Raw genomic sequence first — 20,116 nt, 5'->3', positions numbered from 1 at the left:
AAAAAACAGTTTTAGAACTTTAGATCTATTTTATAAAATATGACTCATGATTATCACATTCTATACAGAGTTCATTAATACAAGCAGTTTTACGGGAATTGCCTATTTGTGATGGTAGAATTTCTGTGCATGGCATTGTGTCTTATGCGCCTCAGGAACCATGGATATTTTCTGGGACTGTTCAACAAAATATTCTATTTGGATCACAAATGGACAAAGAGCGTTTTCAAAAAGTAATGATTAACATTATATACTTACTTTAAACTATAAACTGTTATGATTTTTAAATAGATTATTGATGTATGTGCACTAAAAAGCGATCTTGAAGAATTTCCACTTGGTGATGAGACAATAGTGGGGGAAAGAGGAATAACCTTAAGCGGAGGACAAAGAGCTAGAATTAATTTAGCGAGGCAAATATAATCTAGATAATTAACCATAATTTTTCATTTATAAATTCTAAATATTTTACATCAGAGCGGTGTACAAACAAGCAGATATTTACTTACTGGATGATCCACTTTCAGCTGTTGATGTTAAAGTTGGCAAGCATTTATTTGAAAAATGCATTTTAGGTACACTTAAACATTTTTAAATTGAGTAAAACTTATAAGCATATTGTTAATAGATTACCTAAAAGAAAAAACATGTATTCTTATCACGCACCAAGTACAATATTTATCTGATGTTGATCAAATTGTTCTAATGGATAATGTTAGTATAATGTTTGATCTTTAGATTAATAGATTAATAGATGATATAATACTATATCAACTCCAAAGCTATGTTTTCTATTTTTATTTGTAGGGTAAAATAGTAACTGAAGGATCTTATAACAATCTAAAAGCCTTCAGTTTTGAATTTGCAAATTTACTTGGATATTCAGAAGGTTCAAATATTGAAAATGAAATTGAAACTAACAATATGCACAACAATAGTGCCGATTCACGCTTGGTATCATCTCTGAATGGATCTAACAACAGCATTATATCGTCTAATTATGAAAATCAAATTAATGATGTCCAATCTTCAAAACCTAATAAAATATCGTCCCTCCAGTCTTATGAATATAATTCCAAAAATATATTTATATCATACATTAAGTCTGGTGGAAGTACACCTAACATTTTGTTTTGTATTTTTATGTGCATTTTTACTCAAGTACTAACTACCAGTGGAGATTTTTGGCTTAGCATATGGTAATATTTATTCGACTTCTCATTAACTATTAATCAATGGAAAATTAATATGAAGTATTTATGTGTATTGTTTATACTGTTTTCAGGGTAAATCACGAAGTATATGAGTATCATAAATTGTTAAATACATCTTACAGCAATAATATGTCAGTGCCTAGTGATTCAAATAGTGCATCATTATTGTTATCTAATTTCCAACGACATTATGTTATGATTTATGTCATATTAATGGTTTCTCTGATAGTAACAGCTATCATCAGGTCTGCTGTATTTGTCAATATTACTACGAAAGCTTCAATCAATTTACACAATCAAATGTTCAATTCCATTATAAGAACCACCATGTTTTTTTTCAATACCAATTCTACAGGTATTATTTTTTTTGAATTCCCTATGTGATATAAATATTATTGCATAAATTATTATAGATGATATTATGTTGTTTTATGTAGGACAGATATTGAACCGTTTTTCTAAAGACATGGGCGCTGTTGACAAAACATTACCAAATATTTTTATGGATTTTATTCAAGTTACTATTTATCTTCTACTTAAATATAAACTGCTTTATATTTATTTATTTATTTTTAATAGATCGTTTTTTTTATTTTGGGAACTCTATTTATTGTTGCATTAACTAATATCTATCTTCTGATACCGACATTTATCATGGGTATAATCATTTACAAACTCAGATACTTACATTTCAATACATCTCAAGGTGTCAGAAGGTTAGAAGGAGAAAGTAAGTGACATATTTAATTAGTAAATAAACGTATACCTATGATTTATTTTATTTTTAATTAAAAACAATTATTATTTATAACTATAAACAGCACGAAGTCCTGTATTAGCTCATATGAATGCATCATTACAAGGTTTAACAACAATTAGAGCATTTAGAGCAGAGAATATTTTGTCTAGAGAATTTGATAAACACCAAGTAAGTTAAAATTGTTATTATACGATGTTAATAAAACTATTATTTTAATAGTTTATATATTTTTTTTATTATAACATTTAGGATTTACATACCTCTGCATCATATTTGTGTACGTGTTTAAATCAAGGATTCGGGTTCTGGTTGGATATAATTTGTATCATTTATTTATGTATTGTAATATCAAGCTTTTTAGTAGTGGACAACAGTAAGTTAAGGACTAAGATACATCACAGTCAATTATTACCATATTATTTTAAGAGATTTCTTTTGATATAGATATCTATGGTGGAAGTGTTGGTATAGCCCTCACACAAGCGATGGCATTACTCGGTAGGATTCAATGGGCAGTAAAACAATCCACAGCTTTAGAAAACCTAATGGTACCAGTTGAAAGAATTTTACAATACACACATTTACCACAAGAAGATACTCTTCACTCTACTACTGGTAAAATTTGATAATTATATTTTTATTTATTAATTTTATATTTACTAAGAATGTATGTTATTATTTTATTTTATAGTAAAAAGTCAGCCAAAAGTGTGGCCTTATGCTGGTAAAATTGTTTTTAAAGATTTTAATTTACGTTACAGTTCAGATTCACCATATGTATTAAAAAATCTAAATATTCAAATTCAGACAATGGAAAAAGTAGTTGATTGAGTGTCATTTTAAATGTTATATAATGATAGTTTTACGTTTTTTTAGGTGGGTATTGTTGGTAGGACCGGCGCAGGTAAATCGTCCTTTATCGGAGCATTGTTTAGATTAGCTCTGAATGAAGGTAAAATCATCATTGACGGTATAGATATACACGAATTGGAACTGAATGACCTCAGATCTAAGTTGTCCATTATTCCTCAAGAACCAGTATTGTTTTCTGGAACGATGCGAACAAACATAGATCCATTTGACGAATACCCGGATCATGCTCTTTGGAATGCACTAGATGAAGTATTATTTTTAATTAATTTCACTTAACAACAAAAAATAATTTATATTCTTAATTGACTGAAAATATTTTTAATAATTATTAATAATACAGTAGGTTTTATATTTGTAAAGGTAGAACTCAAAGAGTTCGTAGAGGATTTGCCCGACGGTCTAAACTCGAAAATTTCCGCGAGTGGATCGAATTTCAGTGTTGGTCAAAGGCAATTAGTTTGTTTGGCTAGAGCAATAGTACAAAAAAATAAGATACTGATATTGGATGAGGCCACCGCCAATGTCGATCCAATGTAATTAAAGTTTTGAAAACTGCTTTATTGTAATCCAAAATTATTTAATCACATACATAGTCATTTTTTTTTACAGAACTGACAAGTTGATTCAAAATACAATTAGAAATAAATTTAGGTTTTGCACTGTACTAACAATTGCTCACCGTTTAAATACTATCATGGACTCCGATAAAGTACTAGTTATGGATTTTGGAAAAATAATTGAATTTGATCATCCATATAGTTTGTTAAAAAACACTGACGGATTTTTCTACAAAATGGTAGAAGAGACGGGAAAGGATACTGCTTTTTTTTTACATAGTGTGGCATTTGAGGTATCTTAAAATACATATTTCTTCATTTCATCAATATAAAATATGTTATATTTTATAATTTAAATTTCTATTTTTTAGAGTTTTAAAAAAGTCCGGACTCCAGTTGGTTAAGAAAGCTGAGAAATTAAATTATTGAAAAAGCTATTTAAGTATAGTCACCGTTTGTCAATAACGAATGTATCGCCATATAACAACTACTTACATTTTTGTGTTCTTCGTCATATGTTTATCAGTTTTCTCTAGTCCAAACAGCTAAACAAAATAAACAAATAATTGTAATATTTTTTGCTTATTTTACTATTTTTCTTGTTTAGTATCATGCTATAATTTGATTTTTACAATTATTTGTTGTACAATGTTTTTTTTAATTGTTTTACTTTGTTTAAATGTATGAATAGGTTTATCTGCTTAACTAAAAACGTATTGCCATAAAAACAAATGACGGCTCACGGATAAAGTAATACAAACGTAAATAACAATAATATATCAGAAATATGAATCGTTTGAACTCAGAATAAACACTGGTCAGTATACTTTGACCAACTTGTTGATATGTTTGTTTGCTCTAACTTGTACCTACCATTACAACGAATTAAAATAAATTAAAATAATATTATTAACAAGTATTGAGACCAATCATGTCAGTGAATTTTTTTTTCAACAATTCATAGTTATTCAAAATCTGTTTTTTAGAAATTTTAAATATTATGCTTGAAGTTCATATACAAATATTTACAAATACTTAAGATATTTGTACTACTTTAGGAGTTTTCTGTGGATGTACAAACTTTTTCAAATGTGAACTTCTCTTTTCTACTGTAAATTATTTAGTGGTTAAAATTTCTGAAAATAATGTCGTACTGAAATCAAAAATTTAAGTAGGCCTTTTTGTGTTATTTAATTTTGTGCACTAAGGATAATAGGTCTAAGATAATTGGTTTAGACTTTGGAAGTTATATAAGATATGGTGATTTGTAAAGTTATGTAAATTATAATTAATCTATTGACAATCTATATATATATATATATATAAGATCCAAACACCTCTCACTCACTCATTCATAGCTACATCTCAAAAATTGCAAAATGTACGAACTTGAAATTTAAAATTTGGAATAGTGGTTTCTCTAATACCCTAGATGTGCAATAAGAAAAAATTTTCCGATATTCGCATTTAAAAAAGTCAAGCAGGGATCTTGAAGTTCACGGTGAAAATTGAAACTTTTTTTCTGTTCATAAATGGTTGCTATTTGTATCAGATTATAATAGTAATAGTAGAAATTATTATAATTTTTTTTTTTTAAATATAAAAACACTTATAAATACTATTAAAATGTTTATATACCATCCATTATTTTTTGTTTTACTTAGGTACGTTTAACTATTTATTTTATTACGAAACATTTATCCGGATTAACTAACTGACTGACTAATTCATCATCGTTTAGCCAGAACCACCAAATCTATGAGTATGAATTTTAGTCATTAGTTTGATGTAGAGACCCACTAAGAAATTTTTTTTTTAAATCCTCAAGGTCCTCAAACAAAGATTTTGAGATTCAGGGTGGAAATTGAAACCTTTTTTTGTATATAAGTGGTTGCCATTTGTTACTCCGACGGTTCAGGTACAAGCAGCATCAAATTGTCTCGCTTATGGCCTCGAATAATGAAACTAAACCTTAAAAACAAATGTATGTGTGTAGCTTATATACTCAAAAATTATTCAATTGAATTTTACGAAAAACTCAGAGATTGATTTTAGACATTTCAGAAAAGTTTAGAGAGTAATTAGTTTAAACCACGTTAAAAAAATATACCAAGTGCTTAACCCAAACCGTGATTTGCGGTTGTCCATCTAGGTTGAATCAAAATCAAATAAATAAAAATATTTTGAAAATTATACCATGTATAGAAAATGCTAATATAAATATTTTTTTAGATTTTCAAATTTCTACGGTTAATCGTTTTTAAATTAAAACAAAATCAAAAATCATTTGATGATAAATCATTAATTACGGACGAGTATTCAATGACATAAAAATTTAAACTTCAAACGATCACAACAAATTACTATGACTTTTCGGTTTTATTTTTATTTTGTCATAAGTAGAAACACTAATTAAGAATCTTGTTATACAATTTTAAATTTTATATATAAAAAGAAAAAACTGTATATATTTCTAGTTCATAAAAGTTTGCAAGTTTTCATGATATTTTCAAATTTTGACAAAATTCTTACTTGAAACTTTTATAAAAAAAACATTGTACCTAATTATGTATTTTTGATATTTTTTGAATTGATATATGAAAATATTATGAGGATCCTTGTATTGAAATTTCTACATTATTAACCAACATTTTACATGACTATTAATAGCTCAAAAAAAGTCAAAATATTTTGTCCTACATGGAAAATATTAATATAAATATTTCGTGAACATTTAAAGTATCTAAGGTTATTCGTTTTTGAGTTACATTAAAAAAACAAACTCGATTTTTTCGAATAACTACTAATTTTGCTAAGAAAATATAATTAATATGATAGTACTATCTAAAGCCGTGGTTTAAATTCACTTATTTTGAAGTTTGTTCATATTTTTGATAAATTTAAACCTTATTTTGCTTCATTTTAGCGTGTCTATGTTCCAATATGAATGTAGATAATTAGCTATAAATGCAAGTTTCGATATCAAATATCAATAATAAATACCAATAAATAAATAATAATAATATTGTAGTCACGGAAATAATAATAATAATACTAACAATAATAAAGTTCGTTGAATATAGGAATATAGGAATACAATTTACACGTACAATTTCAAACCGAAATAACTCTAATAGGTTCAGCGCAGCGTTGTTATGAATTAATCACTTAGGACGGTCTCGTTAATATATACAGATAATCATACTATAATATGGAAAACAATATTTAGCATTTTGTCAGTCACCATTATAAGTAGTATTTAATTGGTGAGAAAATAACAATAAATGTTAAATGCTAAGTGCAAGTATAAAATCAATAAACTATTAAAATATTAAATTATAAACACATTGACCATTGATATAATGGTATGATAGTATTTTTCATATTTTACACAATTTAAATAAAATAAAAAAACTATTTTTACAGTAGTTTTGTATTATTTTATACTGTTGAATTTGCGTTAAAATAAAGTTGTTCACACATTTGTAAACATAATATACTGTCATTCCAGCTATTCCCCAAGTCAATGATCTGTAGACCTTACTAAGTTTTAATTGAGCTTCCGTAAAACGTTTTCATGCCAGTTGTATACTATCCATTCAGATTTAACTAGATTCAGAATCCCCTCCTACCAGCAGGTAGTCGTCTTATCGTTGGATCATTATCTTGTAATGCGTTCTAAGTAAATATAAACAACGCCACTTATCACCGGAAGAATATAATATAATATTATGTACCTACAAAAAATGAATTCTAAACCAGCATCATCATGCATTAAAAAGGTAAATAAAGTAAATAAAGTAGGTACATACTCGTCACGTATACATAGCGCATCAAGTGGTGTAATCGAAAATTTCTCAGCTATGGATATAAAACAATAATTATAATATAATTTATAGATCAACTTTCATAAATACCTAATACATTATACATTTTATCACTAATCGCTATACATAATTTCACTTTAAAGTTAACAACGAACCATATGAAAATTGACACCAAAAGCTCTGATTCCCACTCAGTGATTATCAAATATTTAAAAAACAAAAATTTAGAATTGCACACTTACAAAAAGTTATAATTTCAAGTAAAGCGATCATATCGTATAGTTATATACAATTATGCTTTCTTCTTCATATGTGATTAAATGCCATCTTTAAAAAAAATGTTATTAATATAATATGTATCTAGTTTCAAACAGTTTTTTAACATAAAAATATATTAATTAATTGTAATTATAGGCTTTTAAGTAAGTAGATAGGTATACTTAACAATTCCAAAAATCAATTTTTTGAATAAATGCATAACTAAAGGAAAATTGGTAATGAGGCGAGAATAATTTGTTCATATGAAATCAGCCTCAATTATTATTATATTACTCTGAATGATGAAAACCTAATGATTAGATACCTACTTCAAATAACTCTGAAGGTTATAAGAGGTTGAAAATATCAGTGGGTCTGTGAGTTATACTTTCAGTTAGCTACTTGACAATCGGCGTGCATTGCAAATGAAATATTTTTTATCAGCGTGCGTGTATCTATACTAATAATTTATTGTAATCTAAATAATATTTATTTTTTTATTACTTTTTTCAAGGAATACAATATAAGAATAATAAATATTAGGTTCACGTGATTATTAAATAAGTTATCATCAGAAATCACAATACGAATTACACAACCATACTATATACATTATGTACAAGTAAGTTATCAAATTTATTCAAATATTATAACTGTATTGTAATAAGTAATAATGAACTCAATTTGTATTTATTTGTTGTATTATTTAAGAGAAATTCCGAAGGCAGATAGTAAAGTCGAACGTTCTCAAAACCCAAGATATAATGCAAACATTTTTGAAATCATCACATATAGGTAAATAAATTAAAATATTATAGGTACTTAGTTGGACGTCTTTTAGTCGTTAAAATATGTTGAAAATACAGAATTACAGATACCAATGCTAGAAAAAAATTACATGTTGTGCGAAGTGTTTCAATTACTAAACATTTCAAATGTTATGTGATTCCAATTAAACAAAATTAGACATTATTAAATTATATTATATCCGTTACGATAACAAGTAGACATTGTTCGTCCATCCACCCCCTACAATACTAAGATACATTATCATATGACCTATACATTAGTTAACGATAGCGTGAGCCAAAATTACTTAAAAATCTAGTATATTTCAAATTCTCATTAAAACTAATTTTGTTACGCGTTAATATCCAATTTTGTCAATATCAGATGCTTATAAAAATATTTGTGGAATTACGGTCACCTTTATTTTTTGATTCCAGAAACAACAACTTAAAATGAACCTTGTGATAAATTTTCAAATCTTATACATATATTAATACCTATTAAAAATTGTACGAGTTTTTAATTACAAGACAATCTTGAGTGAAAGATGAAGGTTAATTAATTATAATCTTTAAAATTTAAAAATATATGGTATCAAACTATGCCGGTATAATAAATTATCAATTACTAAATGAGTTGTACGTATAGATAGTACCAATATATCTAACAATGATGAATCCCGTTAAACACGTTCTTTTAAGATTAGATTATATTAATATAAAAATGAGCTAGTCAAGTATCCAAAAACTTTTTTTGGTTAAAATGTACGTATAATATTAACATACTATAAGTTTTGAAGTTTTAACGGGAAAAACTGATTAGTAACTAGTAGACAATACCTATAGGTATAATGGTATAATATAACGATTATTTTTATGTTTGGTTTCCTGATATTTATGTTTGTACATAATTCTAATTACTAGGTACTAAACCTTTCAAAAGTAATCGTAATTCAAAATGTAGTCCTAGATAAATGTAATAATTATGTTAAATAGGTTACGACGACGATTTCTTATTTAGTTATATCACTATAATATATTATATAATTTTATGTTTATTTATTACTTTCATAGGCATGTCGTAGTTTTAAACTACCAACTAATTAAAGAATGATATAATATTGTAACGTGGTCGGGGATGACCCGTTAAATATAAGATATTCAGGCTTATTAGTTCTTTTGAATATATTTTTACCATAGCTCGGGAGCACGAAAGGTATTAGGATCTTAATATTACAAATAAATAACGATTGATCAAAATTATTATTAATACAAACAAATGTATTATTACTTACGATCTACGAACAAAGTTACCAAAAATGTAGGATTGTACGGAGTTCTGGTGCGCGTGATGGAATCGCATTTTTATTTTTTAAATCAATAAATGTGATTTTGAAATGAAGCTATTATATACTTACCTAGTTTGAATTATTTATTGGTACATATTTAAAAAAAAAAATAAAATGTATTTATGATTTTATGGATTTTCAAAATTATTATATTATTTATTTAGCTGGATGTCAAACCTATTAAAAATAGGACGGCACAAGGATTTAAAAGAAATAGATTTGTATACGACATTAGACGATCACATATCATCATCATTAGGCGATCAATTAGAAAAGTAAATCATCTATAATTTATAATACTATAGTATTTCTTATTACTTTGAAGTAAATTGGCATTTATTTTCCACATATATTTAGGACATGGAGATCGGAGTTAAACCATGCACATTTAGCGAATCGAAAGCCGACATTGTTAAGAGCTTTGATCCGAATGTTTGGTGCCAAATATATGTTTCTAGGAATCGTAATTTGCATACTAGAAATTATTTTCAAGTAAAAATTTAATTTTTTTCTTCTTATAGATTAAATTAACTATAATAATTATGAATATGATAATCTGCATTAATAAACATGATTTCTAGCTAAAAATGTTGCATCTCATGATTGGTAGAGACACATTGATTTGGTGCTTTAATTTATTATGTTGCAAACAATTCTACATATTTTAGTCACCTATCATAGTATTATGAGCAATTTTATCTGAATTGATATTTTATATTTTATATCCCTTCAGGGGCAAGGTTGCAAAATGCAGGCCCCGTGCAAAATAATATAAAATAATATTTTGTTGAATGATACCTTCTTAAATTATAATATTACATAATAAATTATTATTATTATTACATTTATGAAATTTTTTAAAACTTAGATAGCAATGTGGATATATTAGATTTTAAATTTTATGTTTAAATGCTGTGTACCCATTAAGTAAAAAATTCAGTACCTAATTAGGTCTTACGTTGTTTATTCTCTTCAATGTATTGTAAATATTAAATATTATTTAACATTTTTGAGATTTTTAAAATTTTTGTAGGTTTATAAAATAACATTTTAAAGAAAGGTCAGGTTACACGTATAACCGTACCTACGGTTGTCACAGAACTATTATTTCAACTGTAGTTATATTACTTACAGTGGTTTACGAAAATAACTTAATATATTATTATTATTATAACCGTTTGGTGTCCTCAGGGGAATGCATAACTAATATATTAAAAATAATATTACTAAAAAAAAAATTGACTGCTATTTCCAACACAGAAATTGATACCTAAAAATATAAATTATTAGATGCAATTATAACTAGTAGTTACATATTGAAATGTATAAATACTCTACAACCGTGTTTACTTATCATATCTTATACAGTTATACACTTGTACACTTATGTCTTATATTATATTTTATAACCATACATTAAATTCATTATTACATAACTATCATGTGTCACTGTATCAAATATCAATAAGTAGGTAGATTTATTATATATTTTATATTATTATTTATTATACATAGTAGGTACATACACACATTTTTTAAGTTAATGGGATAAAATATCCAAGGTATGAATATCCAGGGGTAAAATAACCAAAGTACACAATATAAGAACACAAAATAAAGAGAAACAACTATGTAGTATTATACCTAATATTCTAGGACGCACTCAGGAATCTCCCAAAAAATAAAATTAATTTGCTAAGATTCGTTGCCAACAGAGTTAATCAATATAGGTAATATGGAATTATAATGTTAGTAGTTAATTTGTATTATTATAGTTAATAAGCAAAATATGTGTTCGATAGATTTCGATCAATAAGCTTTTGAAATTCATATTCGCCAAATTATGTAAGCTATATAGGTTTTATATGACTGTATTAATGTTGGATGAGCATATTATTTTTTGTGTATAAAATGACTGATGTAATATACTAATTTAAACCCAAAAATATTTTGTTATGTTTTATTTTGTAAAGTACACCATTATTACAGAATATCTCAACCTATATTACTTGGTGAACTATTGGAATATTTCAATCCCGATAATCCCAAATACTCTGATATAAGATATGCATATATATGCGCGTCTAGTTTATTAATCAGCTTATTTATAACAACGGTCATAAGCTATTCAACGGAACAAGAAATCTTGAACCAAGCGATGAAGACGCGAGTTGCATGTTCTTCTCTAATTTACAGAAAGGTAAGCCTAGAATATTCTTTAAAGATAATATTATTCTATGATAACCAGCAATTGCTTGCCAAGTTATCATAGATAGTGGTTTAAATTATTTATATGTTTTTTTGAACGTGCTGGAAGTTACCTCTAACCTCCTCCGTCTAGTGGTCCGATCATAACCTACCATATATGGCCAATATTTTCAATAATTTAATACTAATTTTTAGAATTTGAAAACTTCTTTTTGGCGTAAGAAGGTTTTTTAAGATAAATTCAAGAAGTCTACCACAGTCAGAACTTCCCCGATTTAAAATTAAATAGAAGGTGCTCAATTGTCATTCATATGTAATTTAAAAAAAAATTAATCGTATCTTATATTTAATCGTATAATATTTAATCCACAATAACTTTTATTCAAAATTCATAAAAATCGAGGAAATTTGCATATTATTTCCTAATTTGCTAATAATTAGGTAGTCAGTAATTCACAAAAAATATTAGTTTTATATTTAAATTATTGTAAGATCAAAAGAAATACAGATAACCCTATAATGATGATATGTTTAATGAAATAATTGCAATGTTTTAGGCAAAAATTAAATTAACCTACGGTAAATGCAACTAAAAAGTAAAATAAGAGTTATATTTATCGTAATATCAAAAAACGTACAACAAAATATGTATAATATACTTGATATAGGATGATAGTCCATCTTTAATCAGAATAATTTTACGCATACAATGATATATCATTGAGTTCAAATATTACAAACTCATTAAGGGGATACACTCGACAACTACTGTACAGCAGAGTGGTACCTACTTGCCCATCTTTTAGATTCTGAGCGTAACAATGAATGTATAGTATTTACAATGTGTATTTTTTTTCTGTTACCGATATTTGAGATAGTAAAAATACTATGACTTTTAACATCTGTATCTTTCCTGATAGAAAAGAGAATCTAGTTGGTGCATACAGTAAGTCAAAATAAAAAATTCCAAGTAGTACTAAAAATCGTTAGCCGAAAAATAATTTTTTTTACGAAAATCCAATTTTATCTTTATGTATAAAATTGAAACCTTTAACGCTAATGTTTTCGGAAACTACTCGACCGATAGACTTAATTTTTTTTCTAGTGGCTGAGTTGCACTTATTGCAGGGAGTTACATCAAAATCGAGTTGAATAATCATAATTTTTTTAAGAGTTTCAATTTTTTACGGGCAACGGAGGGACGGGTTTAGCAAGTTTTTTTATAAAACTTAAAAATATAAACTTATAAACTAATAACCATAAACACTTTTTCACCAAATATGTATATTCGCATGTTATAAATATAGTGAATTTTTTGAATTTTATGTTAGAAATTAAAAAATGTTTTTCTTTTCAAAGATAACATTAGATTTTAAAAGAAGATTTCTCACTAGCTTCTGTAACTTAAACAAAAAAAAAATATACTGGAAAGTTATTTTATTGATAGACATGGACTTATGACATATTTTCAATTTTTATAAAAACATTTTTTTTTTTTTATTATTATTATTAAATTTAATTCGCTATATACAAAGATCACTAGGTGGACACAACGTCTCCCCTTAGAATTCTTTTTCATAGCCCATAGGCAATGATTTATAACTGAGTTCAATAATAACACATTTATGTTGACAAAATTATATTTTCTCGGTCAAAAAACCAGATAATGTAATACAAAGTTCTTCAAAAATTGTTCTTGTAGCAATAATAATTTAATAGTATCAAAAGTACATATTATACTTACTTTTTTTTTTATAAAAGTTTGAATAAAGTGGATATTTAAACAAAAAATGAAGATTTTAGTTATTTAGTTACCTACCTGTTTATTTAAAATTAAAAATATTAATAAGTGTATAGAAGTGACCCTCTCCTCTACCTTATAGCAGGTACTCAATAAAGTGAAGTTGGGGGGTGGCCACAGGCTGGACTGCTGGAGTGACCAAAAATTATTTCAGCACTGGTCTACTGTGTGTTTTACCGATATGCAAATTTACTATACTCAATGTTCTAGACTTCTATTAAGATAAAATTATGTTCGTTTAAGTTCTGTCCCGTATTAAATAGGTAGTTTTAATAAAAGTGTAGTACTGTTAGTTTAATCGTGGTCCGTTGCTATTTTTGAGGACAGTATTGGTAGGTGTGTCCTCCAAAAGAAGGGAGTAGCTGACCTAAATAAGTATGCAATTCTTATGGAAGTAAAAAAACAAAAAAGTTTTATATTATTGTTTTTACCCAGGTATCATTTCTAACTACTAATACTCTTAATGAAACCAATGTCGGTCAAATTTTAAATTTGATATCGAATGACGTAAATCAATTCGACATGGTCTTACCAAAATTACATTATTTATGGATTGGACCTCTGCAAACGATAGTGGTTACATATTTATTGTGGCAAGAAATTGGCGTGTCATCATTAATTGGAATAGCTACTCTTTTTTTTTTTATTCCGTTACAAGGTTTGTTAATTGTTATGCATTTACAATAAATTATTTTAAATCGGTGAACTTAATAAATTTATTTGCGAGCATTCGGAATAAATTGTGTATTACTTGTGTCAGTGGCGTAGCCAGGTGAGTGATGTTAAACTTATGGGAGGCCCTAGTTAAACCAACTCTGTGTAAACATATAATCAGCACCCCACCTCACAAAAAAATCAAAAAATCCTAGCTACGCTAACTTAACAAATAAAACAAATTTTCAGGTTGGATGGGGAAAAAAATGTCTTATATCCATTTAAAGACGGCTAAGAAGGCCGATGAGAGAATATGTCTAATGAATGAAATCATTTCGGGAATACAAGTGATCAAAATGTATACGTGGGAAAAACCTTTTAGTAAACTTATAGAATATTTAAGAAAGTATGCTAACCAATAGTCTTATAAGTTAAAATTATATACACAATAATGTATAGAGTTATATTGATGCCATTATACGTTATAGAATGGAGGTTAAACAAATTGAGAGATCGATATTTATTGGATTTATTTATTTATCGTTCAAAGTATTTCAAACAAGATTTCAATTATTTGTCAGTATCATATTGTATATCTTAGTTGGAAATCACATATCTGTGCGCAAAGTAATTATACGGTTAAGAGTTTTCTTATAAACGTAAAAAAAATTTGTCTTCATCAGAACCAATTTTGTGAATTTACTTCTTAACATGAACATTGTAGAGTAAGAACATTATATGCATTTACAACTATTTGCATGTTGGAATTTTTTATAATTTTAATTTTTAAGCTAGGTATTCAAATAATTTTTTAATTAAAATGTTTTAGTATTTTACCTACTCATAACTTGCTTAAAAATTAAAAATTGTAAAAATACACCAAATTGATTTTAGATTTAAAGATGAAGACAACACAATAGGTGTAATAACCTACTATACTTTAATATTTTGAATTTGATTTATATTGAATTAATATATATTATTGATACTTTCTTATAGGTTTATGTTCTGACATCGATATACAATGTGTTGTATGTGACAATGGTAGTACTGTTCAGTTTTAGTTTGTTGCAAATTGGTGAATTGATTATATCCATAAATCGTATCGAGGTATATCCTAATATCATTATATTTAATAATTTCAAAATATCAGTGATAAATTATTTATTATGTACATTTAAAAAAGAATATCTTATTACAAGTTTATTGTTTAGAACTTTTTATTACTCGGAGAAAATGATCAAATATCAAAATGTTTTTCGAAATCTGACACATTAGTGGAAAATGATATTATTCAATCACTTATTGTTGATGACGATATTACAAAAAACTGTAAGGATTTTGAAAATAACACTAAACTTGATGATGATTTAAGTATAGTTATTTTAAATGCTACTGCGAAATGGGCAGACGATCAAAATAGTAACACATTAGAAAAAATTAACTTAACTGCAAGAACTGGCCGATTAGTTGCAGTTGTTGGATCAGTAGGAGCTGGAAAGGTAAACAAATATAACAAATAGTATATTATTTTAGAGGTTCTCTAACTGTCATAGTCACAGGATGTTACGAGAAAGTAGAAACAAATCAAAATACAGATTAATTAAAAAATTATACCAATTTATCATTCTGCAATTTTTTTTTTTTTTTAATTGATCTTGAGCCCGGCAGCTGAGGCCATTAGCTATTTTTAGTTTTACTGTAGGTTATTAAGTCGGTAGGGGGAGGAACACGTGTGTGCCATTCTGCAATTTATATTTACACATAATAATATTATCTCAAATGTGAATAGCAAAAGAAAGTTTGAGAACTTTTGATCTATTTTATAAGACAAAACTCATAGTTATCATATTCTATACAGAGTTCATTAATACACGCAATTTTACGGGAATTACCTTTATGCGAAGGTAGAATTTCTGTACGAGGTGTTGTGTCTTATGCACCTCAGGATCCATGGATATTTTCTGGGACTCTTCGACAGAATATTCTATTTGGATCACCTATGGACAAAGAACGTTTTAAACAAGTAAATTTATAAAGATTAACATCACCTATCTTGAAATTTAGAATAAAGTTAACTGATATAATTTTTAAATAGGTTATTCATGTATGTGCACTAAAAAGCGATTTTGAACAATTTCCACTTGGTGATGAGACGATAGTGGGAGAAAGAGGAATAACCTTAAGTGGAGGACAAAGAGCTAGAATTAATTTAGCGAGGCAAGTATAATCTACAAAATTAACAAAATAATTTTGCATTTAATAATTCTAAATGTTTTACAACAGAGCGGTGTACAAACAAGCAGATATTTACTTACTGGATGATCCACTTTCAGCTGTGGATGTTAGAGTTGGCAAGCATTTATTTGAAAAATGCATTTTAGGTACAGTACATAACTTTTAAATTGTACTAACACATAATAATATAAGCATATTGTTTTTAATTAATAGATTACCTAAAAGCAAAAACATGTATTCTCATTACACACCAAGTCCAATATTTATCTGATGTTGATCAAATTGTTCTAATGAATAATGTTAGTATAAGTGTTCAATCGTGAGATTACTGGATGATGTAATACTATATCAACCTTAAAGCTATGTTCTCTATTTTAGGGTAAAATAATAACTGAAGGATCTTATAAAAATCTAAAAGATTCCAGTTTTGACATTGAAAATTTACTTGGATCTCCAGAAGGTAGAAATATTGAAAATGAAATTGAAACTAATAATATGAAGAATAAAAGTGCCGATTCACGCTTGGTTTCATCTTTGCACGGATCCAACAACAGCATTATATCGTCTAAATATGAAAATCAAATTAGTGATGATCAATCTCCAAAACCTAATAAAATATCGTCCCTCCAGTCTTATGAATATAATTCCAAAAATATATTTATATCATACATTACGTCTGGTGGAAGTAGGCTTAACATTTTGTTAAGTATTATTATGTGCATTTTTACTCAAGTACTAACTACTAGTGGAGATTTTTGGCTTAGCATTTGGTACTTTTTCTACGAATCCTCATTAACTATACATTAATGGGAAAATAATTTTAAGTAGTGAAATGTGTATTGTTTTTACTGTTTTCAGGGTAAATCACGAAGTATATGAGTATCAAAAATTATTGAATACATCTTACATCAATAATACGTCAGTGTCTCTGGATTCAAATAGTGCATCATTGTTGTTATCTAATTACCAGCGATTTTATGTTACGATTTATGTCATATTAATAGTCTCCCTGATAGTAACAGCTATCATCAGGTCTGCTATATTTGTCAAAATGACTACGAAAGCTTCAATAAATTTACACAATCAAATGTTTAATTCCATTATAAGAACTACCATGTATTTTTTCAATACAAATTCTACCGGTATTATTTTTTTTTATATTATTTATGTGATTTACATATTATTGCATGACATTTATTATCCTATTCTTTGCAGGGCAGATATTGAATCGTTTTTCTAAAGACATGGGCGCTGTAGATAAAATCTTACCACATATTTTGTTGGATACCATTCAAGTGACTATGTTTATATTACTTATATATGAAATACTTTACATTTATTTATTTTTATATATTTAATAGAATGGTTTGTTTATTTTGGGAACTGTATTTATTGTTGCATTTACTAATATCTATCTTTTAATACCGACATTTATCGTGGGTATAATCATTTACAAACTCAGATACTTGCATTTCAAAACATCTCAAGGTGTCAAAAGATTAGAAGGAGAAAGTAAGTGAGATATTTAAATTATAAATAAACGTATACCTATGATTTATTTTATTGAAAACAATTAATATTTATAACTATAAACAGCACTAAGTCCTGTATTAGCTCATATGAATGCAACATTACAAGGTTTAACAACAATAAGAGCATTTCGAGTAGAGGATATTTTATCTAGAGAATTTGATAAACATCAAGTAAGTTAAATTATAATTCACGATGTTAAAATTAAAATTATTTGAGTTGTTTGTATATGTTAGTATTACATACATATAGGATTTACATACCTCAGCTTCACATTTAAGTGCGTGTTTGAATCAAGGATTCGGGTTCTGGTTAGATATAATTTGTATCATTTATTTATGTATTGTAATATCAAGCTTTTTGGTAATGGGCAATCGTAAGTCAAGAACTAAGATATATCATATTGAAATATTACCGTGTCATTTAAAGAGATTTATTTTAATTTTAGATGTCTATGGTGGAATTGTTGGTATAGCCCTTACACAAGTGGTGGCATTACTGGGTAGGATTCAATGGGGGGTAAAACAATCCACAGCTCTAGAAAACCTAATGGTACCAGTTGAAAGAATTTTACAATACACACATTTACCACAAGAAGATACTCTTCACTCTACTACTGGTAAAATTTGATAATTATTTTTTTATTTATTAATTTTATGTTTACTAAGAATGTATGTAATTATTTTATTTTCTAGTAAAAACGCGGCCAAAAGGGTGGCCTTATTCTGGTAAAATTGTTTTTAAAGATTTTAATTTACGTTACAGTTCAGATTCACCATATGTATTAAAAAATCTAAATATTCAAATTCAGACAATGGAAAAAGTAGTTGATTGAGTGTCATTTTAAATGTTAAATAATGATAGTTTTACGTTTTTTTAGGTGGGTATTGTTGGTAGGACCGGCGCAGGTAAATCGTCCTTTATCGGAGCATTGTTTAGATTAGCTCTGAATGAAGGTAAAATCATCATTGACGGTATAGATATACACGAATTGGAACTGAATGACCTTAGATCTAAGTTGTCCATTATTCCTCAAGAACCAGTATTGTTTTCTGGGACAATGCGAACAAACATAGATCCATTTGACGAATACCCGGATCATGCTCTTTGGAATGCACTAGATGAAGTATATTTTTTTAATTAATTTCACCTAACAACAAAAAATAATTTCTTTTCTTAATTGACTGAAAATATTTTTAATAATTAAAAAGGTAGAACTCAAAGAGTTCGTAGAAGAATTGCCCGACGGTCTAAACTCGAAAATTTCCGCGAGTGGATCGAATTTCAGTGTTGGTCAAAGGCAATTAGTTTGTTTAGCTAGAGCAATAGTACAAAAAAATAAGATACTGATATTGGATGAGGCCACCGCCAATGTCGATCCAATGTAATTAAAGTTTTGAAAACTGCTTTATTGTAATCCAATATTATTTAATCACATACATAATTACTTTTTTCTACAGGACTGACAAGTTGATTCAAAATACGATTAGGAGTAAATTTAGGTTTTGTACAGTACTAACAATTGCTCACCGTCTACATACTATTATGGACTCCGATAAAGTACTAGTTATGGATTTTGGAAAAATAATTGAATTTGACCATCCAAATAGATTGTTGAAAAACACTGATGGATTTTTCTACAAAATGGTTGAACAGATGGGAAAGGATACTGCTTACTTTTTACATAGTATGGCATCTGAGGTATTATAAAATCCATATTTTCTTATTTCATTGGTATAAAATATGTGATATTTTATAATTTAAATCTCTATACCAACCATATTTTTTTTTAGAGTTTTAACAAAAGTCCGGACTCTAGTTGATGAAGAAATCTGAACAATTCAATTATTGAAAATGTTGTTTAAATAATATAGTCAACGTTTCTAAATATCAAATGTATCGTTATAGAACAATTACATTTTCGTGTCCTTCGTTGTATATTTGTCAGCTTTCTCTAGTCCAAACAGCTATTTAAAATAAACAAATAATTATTATTATTATTTGAAGTACATGGTTTACTATGAAAATATTATAATATAGCCTATAACATTATAGAGTA

The 20,116-nt window shown here is 27.1% G+C and overlaps 2 protein-coding genes across 4 annotated transcripts in view; both read left to right on the top strand.

The window, feature by feature from the left end:
• LOC132946192 (ATP-binding cassette sub-family C member 4-like) overlaps positions 1–4,323 on the top strand; it is a 12,623-nt gene extending 8,300 nt beyond the window's left edge. The window contains 16 exon segments of the mRNA XM_061016060.1: positions 69–233; positions 292–413; positions 478–575; positions 629–714; positions 808–1,199; positions 1,286–1,569; positions 1,652–1,731; positions 1,794–1,944; positions 2,036–2,142; positions 2,224–2,347; positions 2,419–2,589; positions 2,666–2,793; positions 2,851–3,096; positions 3,208–3,380; positions 3,457–3,697; positions 3,776–4,323. Of these exon segments, the coding sequence (XP_060872043.1) occupies positions 69–233; positions 292–413; positions 478–575; positions 629–714; positions 808–1,199; positions 1,286–1,569; positions 1,652–1,731; positions 1,794–1,944; positions 2,036–2,142; positions 2,224–2,347; positions 2,419–2,589; positions 2,666–2,793; positions 2,851–3,096; positions 3,208–3,380; positions 3,457–3,697; positions 3,776–3,808 (2,601 nt within the window). The 3' untranslated portion in view covers positions 3,809–4,323.
• Positions 4,096–20,116, top strand: LOC132946193 (probable multidrug resistance-associated protein lethal(2)03659). Of its 3 annotated transcripts, XM_061016061.1 has the most exons (27): positions 4,096–4,221; positions 8,004–8,111; positions 8,201–8,284; positions 9,791–9,901; positions 9,984–10,118; positions 11,616–11,826; positions 14,071–14,293; positions 14,539–14,695; positions 14,778–14,916; positions 15,289–15,399; positions 15,504–15,791; positions 16,151–16,315; positions 16,388–16,509; positions 16,576–16,673; positions 16,741–16,826; positions 16,906–17,297; positions 17,386–17,669; positions 17,743–17,822; positions 17,889–18,039; positions 18,124–18,230; positions 18,310–18,433; positions 18,506–18,676; positions 18,753–18,880; positions 18,938–19,183; positions 19,269–19,441; positions 19,518–19,758; positions 19,851–20,116. In XM_061016061.1, exons 2-27 carry the CDS (start codon positions 8,104–8,106, stop codon positions 19,878–19,880), a joined length of 4,065 nt encoding a protein of 1,354 aa, XP_060872044.1. In that variant the 5' UTR covers positions 4,096–4,221; positions 8,004–8,103; the 3' UTR covers positions 19,881–20,116. The 3 variants fall into 3 exon arrangements, with proteins under 3 accessions (XP_060872044.1, XP_060872047.1, XP_060872046.1); XM_061016063.1 differs by lacking the exon at positions 4,096–4,221 and having other exon boundaries at positions 6,351–8,111; XM_061016064.1 differs by lacking the exons at positions 9,791–9,901; positions 9,984–10,118.

The sequence above is a fragment of the Metopolophium dirhodum genome, chromosome 6 (genome assembly GCF_019925205.1).
Source record: "Metopolophium dirhodum isolate CAU chromosome 6, ASM1992520v1, whole genome shotgun sequence".
Classification (NCBI taxonomy): domain Eukaryota; kingdom Metazoa; phylum Arthropoda; class Insecta; order Hemiptera; family Aphididae; genus Metopolophium; species Metopolophium dirhodum.
This window is presented reverse-complemented; position numbering and strand designations above follow the sequence as displayed.